Consider the following 19514-nt stretch of genomic DNA (forward strand, 5'->3'; position numbering starts at 1 on the left):
CGCCAATGAAAAAAAAAACAAATGACTGCATATTTGTTTTTGTATATTTTATACTCTTACTTTCTTAGGTTACACTTGCATGTTTGGGAACTATTCCAGTAACAGATGTAGTGTGCTATACCTACTCTTTTGCACCCATTAAATCAGAGTCACCCTATTAGTGTAATTGAATTCATTACATTAGTTATTGTTAATCATTGGTTTCATTATTTTTTTATTTGTTTGTTTTTGTTTGCTTTTGGCATCTTACAAATGTTCTTCTACATTTTCCTTTTTGTCATCTTTGCCTTTTAGTATCTTCAGCAGCCCCCAGGACCAGGAGCTGGGCTTTGGTTCTTCCTGTGAGGCAGAACTTTAGAGCATACACGTGGTTATCAATTGTAATAATAATAATACAAATAATAATGTACCCCCAACTTTACAGACGACTAATTCCGTCAAGGATTAGAACCGACTTTACAATCTTATTATGTATGTTTAGGTGTGTTTTATTTGTGATTATAAGGTGATAACAGTACGGTGCATCAAGTGTAAGGCTGTGATCACACTGGGTCCTTTTAGAGGGTTTGGTCTGCACTCGGTACGGTTTGGTACGTTTGGTGTGAAGTGTGAACAACAAAATCCACTTGGGAAATGAACCATCAATGTCAATGTGAACAAGTCAGTCTTCCTGCACATAGAAAACGAACTATGCAAGGTAACCTGACACTGAAGTAAGCAAACGTCTCGGGGAACTGCCATTACGGTTACTAGACATCCTGGGGAAATTGAGATTGTCGCAGTTTTCAGCCTTCATTTTTTGTCCAAGTCAGAAAGAGTAAAATTGTTAATTGTCCAGGTTTTACTGTTGTATTTTTACTCAAGTACAAAACTGTATCAGCATGCTTGGGGGTTCCTAGGAGGCGGCGCATATCTGGTGAGCGTGGAAAATGACAGATTGGCAGGAGCACGTTCTGGAGGATGCATGTTGCAGCCTCCGTTTCCCGAGTCGCCAGGGGGTTGCAGTGGTGAACCGGGATACAGATAATAATTGGGCATTCCAAATTTGGGAGAAAACTAGGATAAAAAAAAAAAAATTGGCGATGACTAAATTAATATTAATAATAGCAGAGAAATGTATTAGGTTGTGTGTTAGTGCCATTCAAAAATAAAATAAACAAACAATCTTACGGATCATTTGTTGAACCATTCTGATTATGTGTATAGCATATGTTTAAATGGTAATAGCTGATCTATTTTTTTTAAATGTTTTTTTGTACATTTAACATGTTTTGACTAGATGACAATATAAAGAAAATAATGAGTTGTGGTCAGCTGCAATAAAATTCACCAGAAGTTTAATTCTTTTTTTGGCTTCAGAGAAGGAAAAAAAAAAAAAAGTTTTTCACTGTGGAAATCTGGTAATCCTGAACTATGTGCCAGTTCTGGCCAGTGCCAGAAACTGGTGCTCTGGTAGAAAATGTTGCACCACAATCTTGCTGAATTGGATAAAACTCTCAAAATAGTAAAATATTCAGTCTTTTCTCAGATTACTTAATGCCGACATTAGGAGAACTGTGCAGAATTATGTAAACTGTATTCTCCTACTGTCGGCATTCAAGAAATGTATTCATTAAATTAGTTAAGTTGTACCCCAGTGCTTTCTTCCACAGCAATATGTAAGAATCTAAAACATGCTATATTAAAGACTTGCAGGATATTGTAAACATCCGGTGCACACACACACACACACACACACACACACACACCATATTAATGAAACGGATTCACTTGAAAACTGCACTGTGAACAAAAACAAACAAAAACAAAAAAAAACCCCCCAAAACTTCAGCTTGCATCCAAACGAACTCAGTCCCTTTGCTCGCAGATAAATGTGAACAGCAAGCAAAGTGATACATTGTTTCAAATGAAACAAACCAGACCAAGGCTGTGTGAATGCAGCCTTAGAGTTGATAACATTGAGATTGTAATCTAACGAGGGAGACGGCTGTCTCCGTGTACACTTGATGCACCCTCTAGATATAACGATTGGACTTGCAGTCTTAGCGATACAGCTGGTCAACTGTTTATAAGAAAATTACAGTTCACCACATATAGGGCCTCATTTACTAAGCGGTGGTAATTTGGCCAGAATTGCAGGACTAAAATGTAGATGACTGTGCATAGTATTTCCCAAAGTGTCACACCTTATTTACTAACTAATTGGAAGCAAAAATATGGGAAATATGTTTTGGCTCCAGTAAAAACCCAACTGTATACATAGGTACCAGAATTTTAGCTCAATTCATCTGTTTGACACAATGCTATAAGATTCATTATTACCACGTAACCTCCCAACTTTGTTAAAGCCAGAAAGAACCTACAGAAAAATATACATTGTAACTATGTTTAATTACAGCTATGACGAATCTTGTAACATTGTGTCAACTGACATTGTTGTCACTTGTTCTAACATTGTTTGATCAATAAAGTTATTTAAAGGTCGTTGGGGGAGGTTTTTTCGTTAGTATTGTGTTATACGTGCATTATTCTCATCCCAAATGGAACTTAAAAACAGGGTGTTCCAGTCTGTTTTTTTTAATAAAGTTAGGTATTTCTGGTAAGGTATGTGAAATAAAGGTCGGTTTGGGCAGGTTTTTCATCATCTTGTCTATTTGTAATAAAAATAACAATGTATTTATTTAGCTGACACTGTTTTCCAAAGCAAGTTACAATTAGTTGTTTTACATACAAATTCTGGTACCCATTTATACAGATGGGTTTTTACTGGCGCAATTCATTGCTCAAGGGTACATCAGCAGTGTCCTGGTATTAACCCTAAGACCCTTCAATGAACAGTCAAGAGCCCTAACCACTACTCCACACTGCATGCATGCATAATGTGCAGCTCTCAGGAATACAACTCCAGAGTTCAACTGTTCGTTTGGGCCTGTTTTTTGTTTGAGGTTAACATTTTACATGGTTTTCTTCAGGTTTGGGGGAGGTGTTTCTTTATCTTAGGAGGCTTTATTTATTTATTTATTTATTTATTTATTTATATATTTGTTTATTTATTTTGAAATTAAAGTACTATATACGTATTTGTATGTTTTCAATTGATTTATGTTTGTTTAGTAAAAATAAAACAGCCTAATAAATATGAGGGCATATTAAAATAACATTAATGTGCTCTCTGCTTTGCGGCAGCATTCAGTCGGCGGAATCTTTGAGTCAGTTTTACCTGAGTAAAATCCTTGTCAGACCTTTGTGAATAGCTCACAAATGTACGGCAACTCATTATCTGCGTTTTACATGCTGCTCTGCATATGTAAACACCATTAATTAATACAAATGAGGTGGAGGCGCTATTCCGCCCATTCATTTCGCAACCGCTAAACCCTTGTTTTCCGCACTGAAATGGGAATAGTAAACAGGCCAGGGACAGGACTGCACCGCTAATCATGTTTTGCATGTGGTAAACTCTTTCTAAATGAGGCCAATAATAATAATAAAAATAATAGTAATGTGAAGCTTTAGCTGATTATTCTGCATCATGTGGCTTATAAATCAATACCCACATTTGGAATAAATATGCCTAGGCACCACAAGGTGAACATAGATAATCCAAACATACTTTCAATGACAAATATCATTGCAATGACCATTCTAGTCCATTACAGCCTTAAAACCCAGTCCATAGTTTCTGTCAATTCCTTCTTTGTCAGGTTTTATTGCTTAAATCGCCTTTCATTACCACAAGTGGTTAACATGTTCCAGTAGTACAAATCTAATGCAAAGTGTTTTCCTTTTAAGGATCTTTGATAATGTTTGAAAACATTTACCTTACGTTCAAGCCGGGATCATCCACATCATTATAAATACCATCTTCTCCAGGAGGCGGAGGTAATACAACTAGTGCAAATACAAATACATACATAAATACATGACTTACAGTTAAAGGGACTTTCTTGAACACATTTGTTAAAAGTAGTCAATCATTAACAAAATGTATCTGAAATCATACTACATGATACTACACATAATATATATATATATATAGATATTCTATGCAATGATAACATGAATATAATATTATATATATATTTACATCTTATATATATATCCAAAACCATATACTTTTAAAAAAATCTATGGTTGTTTTTAATAAATATAAAAAAAAAAGATACCAAAAAAATATTTTAAAAAAATAAACACCCACCTCCAGCACCAGGGTCATGCCTAACAAAGAGAAAAAAGAGATACTTAAATATTTCTGTTTTGTTTATGGGATTCTTTTTCTTTTAATACTTTAAGTTCATTGTTAAGCTCAATACTGCCATTTACATCATCTATTGCACTGTGTAACAATTATTGTTATTATTATTATTATTTTTTTTGTTTTTGTAGTAAGTGTTATTTCCTTATGCCCCAAAAGTCTAGAAAATGGCTATTATTCCCCCCCAACTTTTCTTTTGTGACCAGGACAGTGATATTTCAAAATATCACTATTTCCAATGGGAAAATGGGCAAATGTGTGTCTTAAGAAGTGAGTAGTTTTTCGAGATTTACGATTATACTGTATTTACAGTATAAACGTAAATCTCGAAAAACTACTCACTTCTAAATCTTTTGAAGTCATTTTTGTATTACTTTAGTATAGATACATGTTAATTTGGATTCATATGTTGTTTTTTTCTGACTTTATGTGAACAAAAAGACACACATTTGCCCGTTTTCCCATTGGAAATAGTGATATTTTGAAATATCACTGTCCTGGTCACAAAAGCAAAGTTTGTGGGGAATAATAGCCATTTTCTATACTTTTGAGGCATAAGCAATTAGGAAATAACACTTACTACCCAGGAACAAAAATTGTGTTACATAGTGTTATTCACACCTTGATGTTTTGTGGGGGTGGGGGGGTGGTGGCAATATTCTTTCCCAGCACTACTCTCACTGAAATAAACTCATAAATTACTGAATACATAAACACATTGCCAGGAGATTTACAGTCTTATTTTATCTTAAAATAACAAAATGTTGTACAGAATCTCATATACAAGCATTTAATATCTATCATTATGTCAATCTTCACATTTTAATAGTTTCACAAATCAATGGATTGTGCAGGTCCAATAAATAACTAAAATATCGCTTCTGTTTAAATCTAGTATATATATATATATATATATATATATATATATATATATATATATATATATATATATATATATATATATATATATATATATATATATATATATATATATATATATATATATATATATTAATTTGGTTTTTGAAAATATAACATTTAAATCTAAAAAAATATGTAAATATGCTAGCTAGCAGCTAGCCAATCAGAAGTGATAGGTTGGGACGTAAACACGTTTTAAAATGTTTGTTTGTAGGTGCTAGACTTCCACAATTCAGTTTTCAGAAACTTGCATGGCTCTCTAGAAATATACACTGAGTGTTTTTCTAGCAACAGAACAAACACAGGAAAAATAAATCAATAAAATCTATTTGTCTAATGGGCAAAATATAATGGCAAAACTTGCTGTCCCTCACACAAATCCTGTTGTCTCCACATTTAGATCCACCATTATGAAGATCAATTGAAAAGCATCCATTCTTTTTAAAATACAAGATGTACTGTAGAAGAAAAATGTGAATCTGCTTCCCATCAAACTGTATGCTACTTTCAAAAACAACATCCTACCTGGGTTAAATATTTTGTTTAAAATATGTTTGTTTGAAATCAGTGGTTCTCTGACATAACTGCTCCTTACCTGATAACATCATCTTCCTGTCCAACATCATCATAAACATCTTGATCTTGCTCTGTGACATGTCTCTGAGAGGAAGAGAGCAAGGCAGTCTTCTGTTGCCTTTTCAAAGTGTCATAGTCAATCTCCACTGACACTGTCTTAATGTAGCCATCTAAACCAAGGAAGCATTTAAAGTCACTTAGTCTTGGATGAATCCAAAACCACAGCACATCTGTGACACCGTAGAGATGTTTCTCTGCATTATTAAATTACATTTGAAATATTAAGGCCTTAATTCAATTCTGGTAATTTCATAGCTGAGAGAAAATATAAATGTATGCAATGAGCAACGAGATCTGGAACTTTGTCAAAAGTTTGAATATTTTTGCATGTGCAAAAAAGACATACAAACAATATGAGGCAATCTATAACATTAATTTAAATAAAATTGCTTCCTTTTGTTAAATTTCATGAATTTATTCATCTTAAAAACTGGGCTCTTGCATACTGGACAAGATTTACTATGATCCAGTGCACAGTTTGCACCATGCCTTTCTAAAAAAGAAACCAAAACTAAAACAAACGAAATACATTTAAGGGCTGCTGCAAAATAATAATATTAGGTTATAATGCTGATGAGGACAGATGCTTACATGACCCGTCCGCTGTTCTGCCAAGCCACTTCCCTTCAGGGTTTTCGGCAATGCGGATTATATCGATGATTTCTCCTTGCTTTACAGTCAGTTCGTTCTTTGCTCCCTTGTAGTCCACTCTAGCTTTCACTTTATGAATTACTTCAATTGGGCATGGCAACTAAAGGATAATTTACAAACACACCAATTAGAAATTGAATACTTTATACTCTACTGACAGGGATTATTATAACAAATGTATTCAGAAAGGTGATGCAGATTTCAAAGCAAGTACGGGCAGTTTTACTCTGAACATTTATTTTAGTTTTAAACAAAACACAATGGATAAATGACAGCAAACTTGACTGCATTTTACACTGAACAAAAACAAAAACGCAACATGTGAAGTGTTGGTCCCATGTTTCATGAGCTGAAATAAAAGATCCCAGAAATTTTCCCTACGCACAAAAAGCTTATTTCTCTCAAATTTTGTGCACAAATGTGTTTACAACCATGCTGGTGAGCATTTCTCCTTTGCCAAGATAATCCATCCACCTGACAGGTGTGGCATATCAAGAAGCTGATTAAACAGCATGATCATTACACAGGTGCACCTTGTGCTGTGGACAATAATAGGTCTCTCTAAAATGTGCAGTTTTGTCACACAACACAATGCCACAGATGTCTCAAGTTTTGAGGGAGCGTGCAATTGGCATGCTGACTGCAGGAATGTCCACCACAGATGTTGCCAGAGAACTGAATGTTCATTCTCTACCATAAGCCTCCTCCAGTGTCGTTTTAGAGAATTTGGCAGTACGTCCAACTGGCCTCACAACTGCAGACAACGTGTAACCACGCCAGCCCAGGACCTCCACATCCGGCTTCTGAATTGTCTGGCCAACTAGTCCAAGGTACTCTGTTCCCTTTACACAGCGCCCTCACAGGTCGGGGGGGGGGATATGTAACACCGAGAATCATTCGATCACAGTCATGAATACAGCAATGCGTGATGCTCAATGTTCTGCCATCTGTGGATTTTGTAACATTTCATCAACAGAGGAGCCAGTTATTGAATTTTGTAAGTAAAATAAAAAGTGAGGTGGCAGGGCAGAAGCTCTGCTGATATAAATAGTGTGGCTGTGGGAATGTAAGTTTGGCAGTGATGGCGTTAAATTTGTCTGTGCCAACAATCACAGATGTGGCCCTTCTCTAATTAGATAATTGATGACAATTGTGAAGTGGCCACATGCATAAAAGCAAGGAAAAATCATCTGTCAGGAGAAGGGAGTTAGGGTGAGTAGGTAACTAGGTAACTGAGTGTGTGCTTTGGTAATGTGGTCAGTTAAGTCACATGCCCACCCTGACAATAGTGTTTGTACTGCACTTTATTGTTTTGTTTAAACCTTTTATCTTTGTGTTTATTAATAAACATGCGCACCAATGCTTTAAACTGCAGCTTTCTTGACTCTTAGTCTTGTTATTGATGCTATCCTGCTAGTCGGTTTAATAGATTTAATTGGAATTACAGTATTTGCATAATATAAACATTAAACATGAAAAAGGAAGTACCTCATTGTAGTGTCTTTTCATTTGTGATTCCACAAAATGTACCTGAGACAGAAATACAGTGATTCTTGGTTGTAAATCTCACTCCCGACCTGTGAAGGCGCTAAGTAGCGAGAACAGAGTTCTCTGGACGGGCTGGTCTGACAGTTTTCACAGGGTCGGGAAGTCGGCTAATCTGAAAGAAGGCGAGACTCCATTGCAGAAATGCATTGACCCAGAAGGGAAACTACATGGCAGCTGCAGATTGGAGAGGCGGTTGCGCTCATTAACCAAGGGGTCATGTGTGACAGCATAAAAAGGGGAGGGAGAATCGTAATCTGTTTATCCTTAACTTTGGTTTGTGTTATAGAACCGAGAAGGACTGTGAGAGACTGTAACAAAGTGCCCGCCCCTGTGTATATTATCTGTTATGTGTTGCGTGTGGTGTGTTTAAATGTTGGTGTATAGACATTGGTACACGGGATATAAACGGGTCTGTGTAACACGAGTGTTTGAAAATGTATATGTGTATTTAGGCACGAGGATTGCACAGCACTTCACGTGCAAGTAAAATGTAGTAATATGTGAGCACGGGGAATTGCACTTTATTAATTCACGTGCTGGGATTCAAGTGAATAATTAATTGGTAATTGAATCCCAGCACAATAGTATATATAGATGCACGTTGTCACATACTGGTGGTTGGGTGTTCGGTGAGCGGAGAACGGGATTGGAGACGGAGGAAATAAGCAGGAGTAGTAGTAATAATAAGAGGAGAAAGTATCCGCTCACCGTGTTTGTCAGTGTCTGTGCGTGCACCGTTTTGTTAAGTTTAGTCTGTTTTCGTTTGTTTATTTATTTTGGCGTAGAGTGCCGTGTCCTGTGTTTTTCGTGTTTGTGTAAACCTTTTATTTTGTATTAAACCGGCGCCAACAGGCGTCTTCATCATTTCATTTCATCCGTCCTGTGTTTTGTGTATTGCCTTACCTTTCCTGGTTCTGACGCCGCCCACTTCGGCCGTCTCTGTGACAGAGACCCAGTAACCCCTGTTTCAGTATCGTGATTGTTTTGTTTGTTTGTCTTTGTGTATTTCGTCTTGTTTGTAAAGCACTTGCCAGCTAACACGATTCTGGATGAGGGCCAACACTAGCCAGAACAACACTGCACTACTGTTACAAAATAAACTGTATCACCAACCACGAGCACTACTACACGCACCCAGGACTGGTGACCGTGGCGGTATTATTGTGGGTTTGATACGTATTTTTATTGTTTAGTGTCTTAGCCCATTATTGTCTACCCCGTGCAGTACACATTGCTGTATATTGCCTGGGCATTACTGTTTTATTGGTCACCAGACCTGGATATAAAAATAAAAACAAACCTTTTCACCTGGATTACAACTGTCTGTCTGTTCTTTAATCATCTGCACACTATCAACCACTTTGCCACAGTACCCCGATGTATGTTTTTTTTTTTTTTTTTGCTGTATGTTAAGTTTTCAAATGTATTTTTCAAACAAAATTGCTTGGTTTATCGATACTTAAGTTTCAATACATTACTTTTATTAATAAAATGCATCCTAAAAAGTCAAAATGTTTACTGTAGTCAGGTTTGGGTAAGTTTATTATTTTCAAAATAAACATAAAAGCCTATAAATCAGCTTATATTTACATATTATCTATTTTGCTCAGTCAAGACCGAGGCTAAATGAATTTTCGCAAATAATAATATACTTCATTATTCTGAGAATGTATTCCAAAACATAAGTGACCAAATCAGGCCCAACTGTCAATGTGTTTTGTGTACAACTTCACTTTGTGAAATGTGTTCTTACCTTAAATCGTTTTTTTAAACCATTTTCCTTTCTTTCCTTCTCCTTCTGTTCCTTTTTCTCCTGTTCCAAGCGTTTCTTCTCCTCTTTCTCTCGTTTCTTTTCGTCTTTTGATTCTTTCACAGACCTTATTAGAAAAGTTCGTTCAACAGTTAGACAGGTAAGCATCTTTTCAGCTTGGACAGACTGAGCTGTAGATATAGCTTTACTTGGCTGGCAACTCAGAGAACATGTTAAGGTTGGGAACCAAGCCTGTGAAAATAACTCTTACGTCTCACCAGCACAACATTCTGTAGAGGTCTTAGGTAGACGTACAGTCAAAAGGCAGCAAAACTGATGTCACACTGTACATGGTAAACATGATATAACAGTCTTGATTTTGCACCATTCTCAACCAAACTTTTATCTTACACTCCTAGCCTATTTGGCTATAATCTGATAAACTCTCAATTTTATACAAATATTTCAGGTACTGTGCTATTGTCAAGTGTTATAAGGATTCTCCGAGTGTGCACAGACCCAAAGTTAAAATTAGTTCTAGAATAAGAAAGCCAGTAAATCTGCAGTTATTTTTTCAATGCTAACAGTCTGCCATTGTGAACCAAATAATCATGTTCAGAACGAGGATTTTAAAAGTCTCCTACTTGCAGGTGTGTTTAAATACAGTTATGACAAATGAAGGAGTGGTTGTTCATTTTTTACCACTAGAGGGCGTTAACTTCTAAGCTAATAAGTTCGCACCATTTCCGAGAGGAACAACTAGCCACAGAACTATATTTACAAAGTTTCTTACTTTGCTTTTCTGATCTCAGCATTTCTAATTTTATTGTATATCTAATGTCACTTCCTATACAGCACGTAAGGCTTAAAAAACAAAACAAAAAACATGTTATTCTGCTATTGTTTATACATACCTGTGGTTTGAAAGGTTCACAACTCTGACAGAGCGTGCAGTAAGTGTTAAACTGTAACTCCACACCAAGCCTAATGTGTTAGTCATCAAATATTTTGGTGGTGGGCTTGAGTGAAGGACTATTGTATTCCTTTAAGTATTTTAGTGTTCTTTTTGCCCTGGTTTTCAATTTTAGATTGATCAATTGATAGATCAATTTTTTTCCCCCCTCGTTACAGTATGGTGCCTCTTACGGCATACTGCTTGCTATGAAGCACACCCAGAACACTGCGATCGGGTACAACTCAGCTTCTCGTCATCGCCTGCTTCCTGTTCTAAAATGCTCATAGTTCCTTAAAATACATGTTATTGTAATATCCTGTTCCTGTCTGGACCTCCTGTCCTAGCAACCACTATCACATACATCTCAAACAGCACTTGGTTTTATTATTGATTGAAATACAGTGAATATCTCAGATAAACTCAATAGATTATCAGTTTACTGATCTGGAATGAACCTATGCTAATTTCTACAGTGCTATACTTTACCTACATCTAAAAACAATATCAGCAGCATTATTCACCACCACCACCACCACCACCACAAAAAAAAAGCGTTTACCAGCGTTCCTCCAGATCCTCATACATCTCTTCATCAATGGCATCATCCTTTAATAAGAAAACAAAGACAGAAATAAAAATCAGGGCTATAATATAAGTAGCCCCAAGGTAGCTAGATATTTTTTTTTTATCAACTAGGAACTGTTCACATGATCTAATATGATTTGACTGTTATTTTCCATGGTTAAACACTGCCTTGGTACAGTACAGCAAAACCATTCTCAACTCTGAACACAGTCATTGCTTTACTATGACATGGACAACAATAGTGCAGATATTTTAGTTTGACATATTTCTAGGTCAGACGGGGTAAGCTCTACTTACTATAATAACTTTTTATTTTATTTTTAATAATAATAATAATAATAATAATAATAATAATAATAATAATAAATGTAAGCCTGTGTAGTTTTCATATCTGTAATATTTGCTTACGCACCATCTCTACTTTACTTTGGCCAGAACTTCTAAAAAAGAGTATCTGTTTAGTTATATTATGTTATTACTAATAATTTGAAGTTTTATATTGAATAACGCAATAAAAAATAGTTCATTTTACATACCTCATTATTGCCAGGATAGCCTGCAAATAAATGTACACATTGCAGTTATTACAGTAGGCTGAGCAATTCAACATCAATTAAAATTGCTGCCATAATAATAACAAAATGACAGACACTCTTTTTAGAAAACAATTACAATTGCACCACAACTGCAATTTGAGATAAATTTACTGTTTGCAAAGTCCTTATGCAAAGCTGACATGGACACACCGAGACAGGCTGATGTGGCAGCATCTGCCACTGTTTAACCACTAATACAGTAATATGCCATGCATGCAGGAGTATGGTGGCTGATAACACTGGTTGATCATACAGATCCCTGAGGTGTATGCATGGTCCCGTTTATGCTGTAAAGTAAGAATGCTTTCAAAAATAGACATGTTAATAGTTTATAGTTATCAATTAACTAAATGCAAAGTGAGTAAACAGAAGAAAAATCTACATCAAATCAATATTTGGTGTGACCACCCTTTGCCTTCAAAACAGCATCAATTCTTCTAGGTACACTTGCACACAGTTTTTGAAGGAACTCGGCAGGTAGGTTGGCCCAAACATCTTAAGCCTCAGAACACACTGCCCGATGCGACCGTCGCATCTCAATAGAGGAGGTCTAAAACATCTTTGTGAGCAATCGCACACTGCCTGATTTAAATTGCTGGAAGGGATGCACAATCTGTGATTTAGAAAATACCATATCAAAATAAAAAATACCTAAATAAAACAAAGTAAGATTTCATCGGTCAACCAGACACATTTATTTTGTCAATAAATTAACTGTAAAAGTGAATAATGCATACGATTCAAAAACAGAGCTGAGACAGGGCAAATCAAATTAATAAGCTTGAGTGTTTTCTGCTCTTTACCTTTCTACTTTAACTTGTGATTATTTATTTATTTATTTATTTATTTATTTTAACTGAGATTCAGTAATAAACTACAATGATTATTTGTATATTTGCCTGTGAGATGTTTGGTGTCTTTGGACTTCAGTTTATTTATTTATGTTTAAACATTTTCTTTTAGCATTTAACACATTAGAAATGTATAACAAATAATTTAAGATTTATGATAAAAGAGCAAAGACAATACTTTTGATCATTAAAAGCAGTAATACATTTAACTATATAACACACTAATTAATACCGCATTGTCTGTCGTCATTGATTCTCTATTTAATCACAGTCACAGCCCAGCTCTTTCTCTTGCGTTTTCCTCCTTACTTTTTTCATATGCCTCGTGCTTCTGTGTTGGTCCCCTCTGGGGGGATAGTGAGTCTCACTTCCCCAACCTTGAGTTCCAGTAACTCTGCAGGTTCTTTATGTGGTCAGAGGGGACCACCGGCCACACTATTCTTTCGCAGCTCATACGCTATATATCTTGCCTCAAGAAAGAAAGTCCTTTCTTCCTTCCTTCTTTACCTTCCTGGGATGTGGCCCTCTTACTCTTAGTGCTCGAGTCCCATAACTAACAATTGTGTTCTTTCAGATTCTTTTCTTCCTTACATCAAGGCTTTGTAAGAGCCGTTCCGTCCTCTGAGGGTCGACCCCGGTCGTTAACTAGGACACAGGCTCGAAGTCGAGCCCATAACGACTCTCAGAAGTCAGAGGACTCTGTGTTTCAGGGGCCAGGGGGCCATAAGGGCTAGCCTTGACTCCATAGGGAAGGCTCTCTCGGTCCAGCCCGTCTTTCTCTCTCCCTTGTCTAGAGGCTGAGCCTCCAATCCTAAGTTGCAAAAAACCACTCCCTTCCTCTTGCAGTCCTGGCTCCCACCCATGAACTTTTATTGTTTATTGTGTTTATTACATTCATAGTATTTCTATTCTGTATTATTTTTTTAGAATAAAAAGAAACAAATAAAAAGATTATCTTTTAAATTTGTTATTACTTAGTTTACTGACTTTTTAATTTTATTGTTGACAGGTTAATAGTATTAACAATGCTCCAACAGATGATGTTCAAGTTGACCATGTTGAGCTGACACTAGGCAGCTCAGCCACCAATGAGGATGAGGAAGATGATGTTGGGGATGCATCTGTGACTAATACTGTTACGGAACCAACTGAGCCTTACCAGCCAGATACTGCTATAACACCACCAAGGCAAACAAGCACTAAAAAACTATATTTCCAAACAAAGTAGTTTAAAGACAATCTGTGGCTTCGCTATGATACAGTTTCAAAATGATCTGTTTTACCTGTGCAAAGGTAACAGGCATGGCATTAATTAAAAAAAATTGTAGGGCTTTATGAATTAGTTTCAACAACTGGTCATGGAATCTCTAAAATGGTGTTTGATGTCATCACATGCCTTGGACTCTCACTTGACTATTTACGAGGACAGACATATGATGGAGCCCCAGACATGAGCAGTAAATACAATGGCTGTCAGGCAAAGGTAAAAGAAAAGCAGCCTCTTGCAATTTACTTCCATTGTGGTGCCTACATTTCCAACCTGGTCATACAGGCCTCAGTACATAATAAATGATGTTCACTGATAGTAAGGGATGCCATCTAGTGGGTTCATCAGCTAGGTGTATTATTCAATAGATCAAGAAAGTACAGGGATCTGTTTTAGGAGATAGTGTCAGGCCTGTCCAAATCCATCTCTCCTCAAATCTAGGTGCGAAACATGCTGGGTCTTCTCTTTTACCCGCTATAAAATCAGCAGTTGACAATTACTGATCTGAGATGTCTGGAACACCTGAAACTCCAGACAGCCTGAAAATGGCGTTTGAAAAGGTGGAGACACTACTGGGGCTGAATATGGCACTAAATCCACTAGCATTGCTAGAGCAGCTCAACAGCTCTCTGCAAGCAACATCTTCAACTGTGCCAGGCATGCTTTCAGCAGTAGATCGAACCAGTAACAGATTACAAGATTGGCACAGTGAGGAGACCTTCCATGAAATCTTCACAGAAACAGCTGAGATAGCAGAGTCTGGATCTGCATCCATTGCAGTTACCACATAGAAGTCAAAAATACACAGGATGTGCCCCACAGCCCCACAGTTGAAGAACATTTCAGGTTTCAATACTATGAATTTATGGATTTGGTTCAGAGGAACTTATTGAAGAAACATGATCCATAAAATACTGGGATTTGAAGCTACCAGGAGCCAGAAAACATGCTGACCACAGGAACAGTCAATGAAGAGATAACTAAGAAATATCCAGAGTTAACACACAACTTACTATCGCTACAGTTATTAGATCACACTAACGCCAAAGATCTATATGAAGCAAAGACAGAATATAAAGCAATGTTACCAGAAATGAGGTCTACTGTTCACACAGGTCTTCATGCTACTAAAAATCTTACTTGTTTGCCCTGTTACTTCATGTGAATGTGAGAGAAGCTTTTCAGGTCTGAGAAGACTGAAGACTTGGTTGTGAAGTACAATGACACAGGAAAGATTACATTTTGTATCAGTGTGTCATGTTTACAAACCCAGGATTGACATAATAGACATAAAGAGCCTTCCAAAGGTGTTTGTAAACAGGTCAGACATTTGCACGAACATCATTGGTCAATCTGAGAACTAAACAGTGTAATAAGTATGGTACAGAATTCACCTTGAGTGTTCAAATAAAGGTCAAGTTCATTGACTATCACAATTTACACATAATTTACCAGTCGTTGTCGTGTGTCATACATACACAATTTACTGACTAATAATTAATATGGTCCCTTCCACCCCCAATTAGTCTTTCATTCAATTTTACGGGGGTGGGGTGGGGGTGGGGGTTGGGGGTGGTTTTCAGGCAGATCTACGCCCCTGGGTGCATGTGCGGTATATATGTATGTCTATATTTATGTATAGTGACTTTGTGAACACCTTAAAATAGTGTTTATTGTGTGCGTGTGCATATCACAAGTGAATCACTGCTCAATATTACCATCTCTTGGCTTCCCAGCAGGTAATGGTGGTGGGCTGGACGTACCCACATCATCATACATTTCATCTGGGTCAGGTTGTACGCTACAAATACAAAAATAAATAAAATTAAGTCTGAAAAATACTATTTTTTTCAATAGTATTTTGAATACTTGTGCAGAACAGGATAAAACACATTTCTAAGACTCCCTCATGCAATGCAATAATTCTGAGAGACATTGTGAATGAGTAGCAAGGTGGCCAAGGCTTACTACCCTGCAGAAAAGACCCAGAAGAGGAAGGCTGCAGTTTAAGTGCCAAAGCGCACCATTAATAGACAAAATAAAAAGCAACATGCAGCCCCGCAACAGCTATCTCAGCGCTAGAGCTGCGAGCACAGCCTGCTACTAAAAAAAAATACACAAAGTACAAATTTACATGCGCAGGATTCCGCCCTATCACAGACATCAATATGCCAACAGAGATACCGTAATATAGAATGGTACCCAAAAGTTAAGATGTAATCCATGTGAGTACATACATTGATCTGAATTTTACAACATAGCTAGTTCAACAATATAGCAAACACTGTCTGACCAGAATAATTCATACTTATTAAATACAAAACCGGATATGCATAATTGACTGTGGCGGGTACTGATGGAAAAAAAAAAAAAAAAAAAAAACATTGATGTTAAAATCCCCCTTCCCCAACAATAAGGAAATTAACACTACAACACATGATGGAATTTCAACTGCAACTAACTTAACGAAAGGTCTAGCGTTGTATAAAATGTTAATATCTGCCAGTTCTAAAAACCAATGGAAATATTTGTAGGTAGAGGCACGAATTCAGCTACAGGTAAACCTTCAAAGTCAATATTTCCTGGTAGCTCTGAATCATAACATGTTCATAACACAGGTGTTCATTGTTTTTTTTATTTTATTATTAAGTCATTTGTATCAGGCAACAGACTATCTGTGTTGTCAGATAAGGTGCGTTGGAATGCAACACTTTGAAGAACAAAGTGTTTTTTTTTTATCAATTACTTACAGTATCTGTAGGGCTCTTTGTTTTCTGTTTTTATTTTTGAACATGTGATGTCCCTTTTTTGAGCCGTCTCTGTTCAATTAAACAAGTTCATTTTCTGTTGTATTTTTGATAATGTAAAAAAAAAAAAAAAAAAAAAACACCCAGCTCCTTAGTTTCAATTCAAAACGAACACAAACAGCAAGTGATGTTAAATTGATTTCATTAAACCGTAATTAAGAGGAAACTATTATAGTGTATAAAACATGTTCTAACATTTTTGCAACGAGTCAATAAGATTTAAAATCCGTGAAAAGCAATTTGACTCAACTCGCTTTTTGTGTTCTGTTTTAATAAAATAAAAGAGCAGTCTTTTTTATTTTTACATTTTCACAGTCTCATTCAAGTTACGGGACAAAAAACTAAAGTGAGTTTGTTTCACAATGCTTTTCCAAGAGTGTAATTAAGAAACAGAGTTGGCTCAATACACATAACCAAAAATAAAATAAAAACCGAAAACGAAGTTCCCTAAGTATGTATTCTACATTTAACCCTAATCATAACATTGAAACTCAATTTAACCTTTAAGACTGTAAAATTTTTGTCCATTCCTCAAAGGGACTATTGAAATATTATTCTATATATACAGCAGGTGCTATTTAAAGTGAGGGTGTTCCTGGAGAATTTAATACAGGAAGAACTGACATTCTGCAGGTAACTATGGTGACCAATGTAAGAAATAATGAAACTGATAAACAATATTAGTTCTGTCAACTATATATGTTTATTGTATAGCATAGAATAGAGAATTGTATTGAACAGAGTCACGCCACTCTGGGCTGCAGTGAGTTTGACAGAACTGAGCACCAGCCAATGCATTAACTTTAGTTTTGTAGAATCCAAAAAACACCCTTTTAATGATGTCATTTATGATCCACTCCTCACTATACATGTGTTCTCAAGTTTCCAAGCCTCACAAACATTCATTTGCATCTGTTATCTCTGAGATTCTGCCATCCCCTCATGCAACCAACCAGAGCAGAAAAAAGAACCCTTCACAAATCCCCATAAAATGGTCATATTTGCTCTCCCTCGGTCAATTTATTGAGACAGACCCTGCATTCCAAAATACCCCAACTAAACTCTGTGCTCAATATCTCTCCATTGAAAGTACCATACATTCCAAATATTCTAACAATATGAGTATGGACTGTCACATTTCCTCACAGTCCTGAACAGTCCTTGAGAATGTAATACCTATTTATTCATAAAGCAATCATTAAATATCTGGTTTGAAATAGACCTTGTAGTGTTTTCAACCACCTATTGGGTGCTCCATGCTGAATTATACATCATATGTGAAGTATAAAATGTGTAATTAAAAAGAAAACTGATAAGAATGCCTTGACCTTAATTATTTTAACAGAGGCAAATGACTAGATAACACACATCCTTGTTATTTGCATAAACCTTATTATACAGCCAAACCGTACTGACACAGTGGGATTATCTTTCCACATTGCATAAGTTTTATGTGCATGACAGTGTGAGGCTGTATCAAATTAGATTGCAAATTACAGTAAATGCTCTGTTTTAACTGATTTCAAATAGGCAATTTGAGTCTCCTACAACATGTAAAACAAAAAAGATTTCTGGATTTAGTTAAACTGCGGTAGTGTCAGCATGTTGGTCGTTGTGTCCTCTGACTCTGTCTACATACAGTACATAAAAACATACAAATACTGTACTGTAACATGTGAATAAATGGCCCTGGTCTCCTGTAAAGCATAACAGCACATTATTATCTGCTCTGTAGCTTAGCAACACCACAGTGGTGCGCAGTTACTTAAGATGCCCCTGGATACTCTGACTTTTGAAGTCCAAGCTGGAGTCCAAATTTCTGTTTTATTTGACAATGTACCCTACCGAGGCAACATATTGTAATGGTAGTTATTTGATTAATGCAACAAGAACTCTGAAACTTCAAAGTTAGTAATGCCATTGCTTCATACTCACACTGCACCAGGATGATGCCGAGGCAGACTTGGCAGAGGCGTTCCGGGAGGCAGCGAGGGTGCCGCTTGGACCCCTGGGTGTGAGGGAGGTGGAGAAGGAGCTATAGGGTTGTTTATACCAAGGTTAGGCACTGAAAGAAACAAAGACATTGTTATCAGGTAGTGAATGTAACACAGAAAAACAAAAGCTTAAAAACGTACAATAGACTGTCTCTTATCTGGCCCTGGTAGTCCGAACTGACATATAATTCAAACAACTCCATTATATCTAAATGCATATTGGTAGCAGCTGTATAAAACAAAGTGTATAAAACATCTAGACATGTATGTATTTTTCTCCAAAGGTTTATTAATGATTTTTTGATTTAATAAATTCTGATAGTTTTTTTTCAAAAGGACACTTCAAATTTAACCTGATGCTATTTCCACTTGTAATGGTGTATGTGGAGATCTGATGACAGATCAGGCAGGCTGCAGTTGTAACACGGCATATACTCCTATAGATTCAAGTTATGTAACATGTTAATGATCTACCCTTGCTTAAACATTATCCCTTTAGTCAGTCTGATGACATGAGGTTTCTTTTTTTGTGCTACAGACAGCTGATTGATCTATAACTTTTGCAAAATAATGTTTCAGTTGCTTGATCTGTGCAAGCTGTATAGAAACCAATACGGTTCCCTCCCTATATTTTATGTGTTGAAATGGTCAGACTGGTCCCTCACTGTCTCACCAGTGTACTCCACAGAGAAGTTACA

The 19514-nt window shown here is 36.4% G+C and overlaps 1 protein-coding gene across 5 annotated transcripts in view; it reads right to left on the minus strand.

Moving 5' to 3' along the window:
- The window catches only part of LOC121304936 (FYN-binding protein 1-like), a 53815-nt gene that overhangs the window by 7555 nt on the left and 26746 nt on the right, over nt 1-19514 (minus strand). For 4 of the 5 annotated variants that reach the window (XM_041236392.1, XM_041236382.1, XM_041236409.1 and 1 more), the window contains exons 3-12: nt 18758-18887; nt 15734-15816; nt 11838-11857; nt 11276-11322; nt 9765-9888; nt 6404-6563; nt 5772-5922; nt 4199-4218; nt 3822-3891; nt 251-352 (exon numbers count right to left, since the gene is read on the minus strand). In XM_041236392.1, coding sequence (XP_041092326.1) covers nt 251-352; nt 3822-3891; nt 4199-4218; nt 5772-5922; nt 6404-6563; nt 9765-9888; nt 11276-11322; nt 11838-11857; nt 15734-15816; nt 18758-18887 — 907 coding nt within the window. The remainder of the gene's footprint in view (nt 1-250; nt 353-3821; nt 3892-4198; nt 4219-5771; nt 5923-6403; nt 6564-9764; nt 9889-11275; nt 11323-11837; nt 11858-15733; nt 15817-18757; nt 18888-19514) is intronic. The other variant, XM_041236415.1, reaches the window with a different exon arrangement.

This window comes from Polyodon spathula, chromosome 2 (genome assembly GCF_017654505.1).
Source record: "Polyodon spathula isolate WHYD16114869_AA chromosome 2, ASM1765450v1, whole genome shotgun sequence".
Lineage (NCBI taxonomy): Eukaryota > Metazoa > Chordata > Actinopteri > Acipenseriformes > Polyodontidae > Polyodon > Polyodon spathula.